Genomic DNA, 7532 nt, shown 5'->3' with positions numbered 1-7532 from the left:
GCCGGTTAACTGATGTGAAAGACGACGGCACTGCAAACGACAGAAACATGAACTTGTTCAATATGAAAGTAAAAGCGTGCTTAAGCTTGTATTCCAAAAAAATTTTTTCGTTGTTTGTCATCAAGCAAAACTGCGCAATATTCAACACAAGGTCGGGCTATCGATGTTTCGCTTCTTGCGGACAAGACATGCAGAATGCCAGAGCCTGTACTCACTTGGAAATAAAGACAAAAAGGTGGGATGGGGGGGGAGGAACAACATTAAATGTACTTCTGAACAACTAGGTTTCTCTCGGAGCACCAAGCAGCTCGGCAACATTCCAATGATTGTGGCATTCTGTTATCGCTTATCACACTTTAAATATAGACGCATCAACTGAACAGTATCAACACGAAAAAACGCCACACGCTTGTGAAATGTCAAAAAGAACGGCAGATTGAAAAAACAAAATCGGTTTACTACATCAACATGAAGGAAGAAAAACAGCAAAATAATCCACCATTTCAAAGTTTATAACACACAGAGATCATTAAAAAGGAATATACCAGGCACCACCGTTAACCAGCCGTGGGAGAATGGCACCATCGGAAAACGAGCGACGGGAAACATGACGTGCGCAAGACGCCCACAACGTACACTACACGACACAGCCCAAAATATGCGTATATAACATGCATGTAATATATATCTGATGCCTCACTTAGGGCCTTAACATCTGTCTTGTGCATAATCGACGACTCGCTTAGTTTAGCTCGTCGTTTGGGGATTTCAACAACGGTATTAAAATAACGAGCTCCCTCGTTTTCAACAGCTTAAAACTACACGATGTGGGGGTGTAGTGGGGGGCGGTCACACTTTCAATCTTACAATAAAAGATTTGTTCAAAGGCACTTCATACGTAGGCTCTAAATTAAAGCTGTACAGGCTTTCCTGTTAAACCCGGTGTCTACAGCGTCGCAAGACAAGAAAGCGCTTCTTTTGAACTCTAAAGAATAAAATTTTTGTCGTTTTCTTTTTTTCACCCTTGGCATAAAAAAGTTTCGAGCTACGGTGCGATGTGACGAAATGTAACCTGAAAAAGCCTCGCTTGATCGATGGCCTACACATTCCTTAAGCGTTACGGATGAAGAAATGACGGATACCGAGGACACGATGAAAAAACTGAGCCCTGGCTGGGTAGACGGACCCTCGAATCTTGTATAGCCAGTATAACAATGGAATAATACAGAGAGGGGTGGCTGACAATGCCCCTTGAACGGTGCATCGTGCAGAATGAGCTAAATCTCTACCAGACTGATGGGGTAGGAAAGGTACAGTCAAAAAAGTATGTGGCGCCAGAGCCTATTGCCCGGGCTGTTGTGCCTCTGTAAACATTGCACACTGTAATGCTACAATGACCGGGCGAATTGTGAGCTGTCGCTAGCTGTTACGCGACATCGGCCAACAATGCGTACCTTCACGCTGCTTGCTAAATGCCGCAAGCGAGTGCTTTCAAGTACGCATTCCGGTACTACAACTACGACACACTGGCCAACCACTGTTGCCTAGTGCGTCAACCACAGGTGTCTAGTGCAACGACATACAATATATGTTGCCACTGCTATTAAATCGACATTTTCAAAACCAGTCATCTCTCAAAAGTTTCACCCATCTCTTCAGCGTGAGCTAGAGAGATGCATCGCCGCAGAGGTGTGCTATCTAAATAACATTGCTGGAGCTTGACCATTGCCAGCCTGTAAAATTACCAGTACCGACAATGTGCCAAACGGAATGATGGCAACGTAAAATCTGCGAGTGGCTTACATGTCTCTTTGCTACGTAACAATGTGCACTGGCAACAAGAAGTGATCATGCAACAAGTAAACGCACTTTTGTGAACGAGTAAGACGTCAGCTGCTACTACTGTACAGTATGACGGAAATAAGAAATAAAAATACAGACTTCAGACAGTCATGCGACTACTAACGAGTTAGAGAGGCAAAGGTCAAAACCACCGCAAGAGCTTTGTCAACAAAAGTGTAAAAAGTTGGCCAGAAACCATCACATTTACCAAAGAAGCTTCTTTTTGTCCAATCGGCAAAAAAATACGTAGACGCTTTCGGGTATCTAATCTACACACGGCAACGTACAGATAGATACCAGGATTCTACTGAAGATGGTTGATACATGTAAAGGGTTTCAGAAAAGACTGCTGCTATCAGCCACAGACATGCAAAACTTCCTTCGCAAGCTAGAAAGGATATAGAGGGCTCGTCTGTACATACTGTAGATTTTTTTTTTCGTGACCAGCCTCAGTAGGTAAACACGCCAATACTCACCCTATTTCAAGACGAGACATGTTTGTTCGCAACTGATCAACGTTTCACACTAATTGATAGAAAAGGCGACGCAACTGCTGTCCTCTAAAGAACTGTCTGCGCAGTGAAAAAAAAAAAAAAAGAAGCAGTTAAAGAGCAACGATTGCGCACAAACAAAGTGCACTCCACTAGAGAACCACTTCCACATGAATCTGCTCAGATATACCACACGTACGTTGCTTGCAATGCCCCGCAAGCGAGGAATCGCTAACCGACGGGATGTGTTGTAACGCTTCATGCAATATTACGCCATGCTGTTACACCCGTCTGTTGTACGAGACGCGCTTGAAAGTCTGAACTTCAGCGTCGTGCTCTCGAACACACCTTTCCATCGTGCGAACACCAGCCGTGCTGATTACAGCTTCAGTACAAGCAACAGCGTCACCTAAAGCTTTTAGTGCAGTGGGAGAAACAATGGACCGCAACTGATCAAAGAGCAAGAACAGCTCAACAACATGTCAAAAAAATTGCACTGTGTACCCCAACAGTAGCCACCAAAACATCACGCATGGCTTGCCAGCACACGGCAAGTGAGCGTGAATGCAACAATATCTGCACATGGCGCAAAACAAATATGTCAAAAACGCACACACGAAATTATCAAAACGCAACACACGATAGGAATATGGTTCTGGCACGCTGCTGCTGTTTGCTCGCAGACTTCGCTCGGTAAAAGCTACTGTCCAACCTGCTACAGTTCTCGGCACCAGTGAGGCCCGGTTAGGGCTGCCAACATAATTCAGTCGTGCAATATAATAGAAGACAGCCAGGTTTTTCAAGCATCAGGTCTAACACCACCTACTATCTGAATGGTCAGATCTGGCAACAGTGTGTAAGCAATGTTGCAAGACACTGGAATGCGCAGACAGCAACGCGGCCGGAACTTTCAAAGCACACTTGATGCAAGCAGGGCACGGGCACTTTCTCCTTTCACACGGCAGCAGAGCGCGTGCTGATCGGTTGAGGGTGCACACGTCACTGGCCAACCTCACAGCACACGCGGAAACAAGTCTCAAGGTGGTGTGTTCACTGCCCTCGGTGTCAGGCAGCCGCATGTCGTGCGCACGAGCCTTCCTTGAAGTCCACACACATTAAAAAAAAAAGAACAAACAAACAAAGCACTGACTGTCACTACAAAACAGCCCCAGAGTCATTTCCCCACAGCCCGTTTGTTCAGGTTCACAAGGCTTAATTCCTTTGGCAGCTTGTTTCATCCACTCGTGAAAGGCGCTGAACAATGCCCGACACAGACCATCAGCCGGACCGGTCCTCTGACAGGGCAGACACGACGAACGAACAAGTCCAGCATTTCACTGCACAAACCCCACGAGCGACGATCCATCAGCCCTGGGTCTACCAACGCACCCAAGTCAATCAAGACACACCCGACTCCACCAAGATACACGCAGGTTCCTAATGCAATACACGATAGACGGTTAGAATAAAAGATGGCGGGCATCAGACGGCTTGGCATCGAGACTTAAACGCATAAAACAATGTGCGCTGGCGCGTAAACATCAAAATTATGTCCAGAGAAGAAAACCAGCAGAGGTTTGCGAAACTACAAATAAATGCAGCGGCCCGGTCGTCCAGGTAGGCTCAGTGACGCGCGATTGGCGGTGTTCTCCCGGCCTACCATTGTCAAGAGCCATTGTCAAGAAAAAAAGCTAATAAACTGTTTGAAAGGAATGAGCGGGCACTATGGTACGACCCAAGCTGTTGGTTGGCTTCAAATGACACTGCAGAACTTTTTGTCACACAACATAAAAATAAACCTTTCCCACGTTATAAAAGACAAAGAATGCCTATGAAAACCAAAGAACTGGAGCTAGTTAGCAGATGAGCTTGTTTCCCTCTCCCAGTTGACTTAGAATTAAAAAGTGGAAAAATGATAAACTAGAGCGAGAGTTAGTGGGAGAAGAAACGAGCTGATCCAACGGCTCCACGCCGCCGCGGTTGGCACGACTGACTTCCCCAGCGGCTTTATAAAGTTTGAGCATTGTCTAAAACTGAAAGTTTGGCTATTATGTCAAGATGGCTGACGGAAAATGATTTGATTGGTGTGAAAGATATGCTATCCTAAACAATGAAAAAAGTCGTATAAAAAAAAAAAGAAGTGGTCGGTCAGGAGCAGTTGGCAGCAGTTCAAATGGCACAGCAACAAAGGAGGTCTGCCTCACAAAATGACGTGACGATTGGTACTGCAGCAGTACCCATGTCGTCGGTTGGTCCTAGCGGCGCAACTGCCGGTGCTTCACGCCGGTGCTGGTCCAAAATACCGCAGTGTCTCAAAAGTTGAGATACTGCGGGAAAACAATGCGGCACTGCAGGTGGGCATTGTCTCGCCGACAGTGTCACACTACTAGCTAGTCAGTCATGGTGACTGCTGGAGCATTTGGTGCTGCTAAGTGTTACCGGTGTATTTGGTGCTGGTACGTGACACCGGTGCATTCCGTAAGGAAGGCACCTTCCCAGGGCCTAGCTCGGTCCAGTAATTCCTAAACTTCCGTTAGGTGAATCAAAGCTGCAAAGAGGAGTCGGAAAGAAAGCATTAAGTGATGTCAAAGGCATCACTTAACACTTGAACACTGACTTACAGGCTTGTTATTGCATGATAAAATGTGATGTGCAATGAAGCACTCTTCTTTCAACGTCCTCTACATCCAACTTCTTACAAGAAGCTAACCAACATTATGTCTGCTGAGCCCAAGCACAACTGCTCCATGAAAGAATATGTGTCCCAGCTGCAACCAGACATTCCATGTCTTAAAACTTAATCGGCAAGTTTGAAGCAATTTAGGCACGCAAATGTGTAATACTAAAACAATTGAGCAAACGTCAAAACCACATAAACATTCAACCACAGCTGCAGGACTTGGGTCAGCCAATGCTTTTTGTGCTTACTTCACCTGTTACCTGCGCTCGACACTTCAACTTATTGCAATACTCTAGCCAGTAACATGTTCCATTGCCTTCCTGCTGCAGGAACATTGCCAGGAGCTACCGGACACAAGGGTCAAACACCGGGCCTTTCGAAATAATGCAAACACCCGCTGGTAAGAACCTAGTCGGGAGTTCTAAGCAATACGTTGGGCGAGTTGATTTTTAGCTTCCATATTTACAGCATGAGACGACACCACACAGCGCTGCTTGTGTCAGCTCCTTCGTGTGGCATCGTCACGTGTTATGAACATGCAAGCTAGTTACGAGAATAACGCGTGACCCAACCTTCACTGTTCAGAGATCACAGGCTTGTAACGCTTGAGCGCCAATCACGGAACCCACGGACACCACTGTGAAACTCCGACGTTAATTTATCCCTTTCGGCAGGCGCAACTATCCAATTCGGAATCAATACCCACATCGCTGCACGAGAGAGAGGGAAGATGACCAACTTACAAGCGCCGGCGTAACTAACTACTACAATTACCGCAGCAAAGCACAAACTACAACTCCTATGCCCCACCATTTGAGACCTCAAGATCCGCTAGAAGTACGATCAAGCATAACTCGTGCGTCAGCATACCGGCAGTGGTTTTGTGATATGGACAGAACAAATCGTGGAACTGCAATCTTTCTTGCCCCAAACGGGTTAACACTAACTAGCTTGTCTGGAATTTCGATTTGCCGTAAACCACCAGCAAAGGGCACTAGCAGAACTGCCGTGATCCGATTAGAACGGGGAACTGCATTGTCACACCTGAACTCGGAGGCCCGCTGCCTAGCTTGCGCACAAAGGAGTTCGACTAGGCAGAATCGACCGGATCGTAAAATCAATTTCGCGAAAAGAGGGTTATAAAAGGGAAGTGAAGCGCCCAATTTTTAGTACTTCACCTTCTTTTCTGCCTCCTTTTTACGAAATGTGTTCTGCGCTTCAGTCAAGCGTGCCTAATCAATCTGAGCGCCAACTCGCTCAAAAATACGTTCTTTCAGAAACCACCGAGGACAAAACGACCACATCAGCAGCACGCTGCCACCCTTCTCAATTGCGACACGTACTATAGTTCTTACAATCACGACTGCCTGTTATAGGAACACCGCATCACGAAGAACTCCGCCACACCAGAACCGTCACTGCCGCGACGTAGCATGCCGCGACGCCTTCGCGGCGGTGCTCGACCGCGTCTCCGACGACATCGGCGATTACCGGCGAGAGAAAGCTCACGAGCCCGGGTAATAGTATGGCGGCGGCTTCGCGAACTGGTTGCTCTCCCAGTCCTCGCTGTGCCGCACAGCCGGCGGCGGCGCCGACTCGTAGCCCTTGGCGTAGTGCGGAATGCCCGGGTCGCGCGAGTAGTGATAGGCAGGTGCAGGCGAGTAGGCGATGGCGGGCGACGTCACGGGGCGGTGGTGGGGTGCAGCGGGGTGCTCGCGGTATTCGGGGCTGATGTCGTGGTAGTAGCCGTCGCGGCTGTCGTACGACGCCCGGTTCACCACGGCGCTGTTGCCTCCCGTGTGCCGCCGCTTGTGGTTCACACTGAAATGGCAGGAAAAAAAGAAAGAAAAGGAAAATGCATTTAATGAATCATTTTATTCACTATTTGACTAGCACTAGACTCTTTGGCAAACCCCGACTTGTGCTGCGTCACAGGCCGTAACAAAGTGATGAGCACGCCTATACCATACCCCGAATATAAGGATACAAAATTTAATGTGCTCTTTGTTGTCTGTCGATCACAAATTGAGCCATCAGTGCGGTGCATGTAGGAGGTCTCCGATACATTTCTAAATAAACAAGTATGTAATAAAATGTGTTACGAAACAAACTTGCATGATTTTTATTCGCAGTACTACGTAAGCGCAAAAGTGTTTTCTCATTGGCAAGCATTCAAACACTTGCTAGTAACAGCCCAGGCCATTTTGACAAATTAATAGAATAAACTTAACGAATCCAATAGACAATTAGCCCAATCAAAGCATAGACTAATTCTTCCTTTAACTGCAGTGTAGTAATTATTATGCAAATTGAACTAAACTATAGAGGACGAAAAAGCAACCTTTTTCTCCCTAGGATCCGAACACACAATAGGTAAGGTATAGATAACAGATAAAAATAATTGATGCAAATAAACTGTGATGAAATGTGACAGTATATTGACAGGACATGAGTAAATGAAGTGTCGTGTTTGTGTCTGACATAATGGTGTTCCTGTTTGCTCGCCTCTGGGAACAACT

At 46.6% G+C, this 7532-nt stretch overlaps 1 protein-coding gene across 5 annotated transcripts in view; it reads right to left on the bottom strand.

Moving 5' to 3' along the window:
* Positions 1 to 6106: 6106 nt before the first annotated feature.
* LOC119179321 (prominin-1-A) overlaps positions 6107 to 7532 on the bottom strand; it is a 55652-nt gene continuing 54226 nt past the window's right edge. For 4 of the 5 annotated variants that reach the window (XM_075868882.1, XM_075868884.1, XM_075868885.1 and 1 more), the window contains one exon: positions 6107 to 6834. In XM_075868882.1, the coding sequence (XP_075724997.1) occupies positions 6519 to 6834 (316 nt within the window). In that variant the 3' untranslated portion in view covers positions 6107 to 6518. The remainder of the gene's footprint in view (positions 6835 to 7532) is intronic. The other variant, XM_075868886.1, reaches the window with a different exon arrangement.

Source organism: Rhipicephalus microplus, chromosome 7, assembly GCF_043290135.1.
Source record: "Rhipicephalus microplus isolate Deutch F79 chromosome 7, USDA_Rmic, whole genome shotgun sequence".
NCBI classification, from domain to species: Eukaryota; Metazoa; Arthropoda; class Arachnida; order Ixodida; family Ixodidae; genus Rhipicephalus; species Rhipicephalus microplus.
Note: the sequence above shows the minus strand (reverse complement) of the source record. Positions and strands in the feature narration are given on the sequence as shown.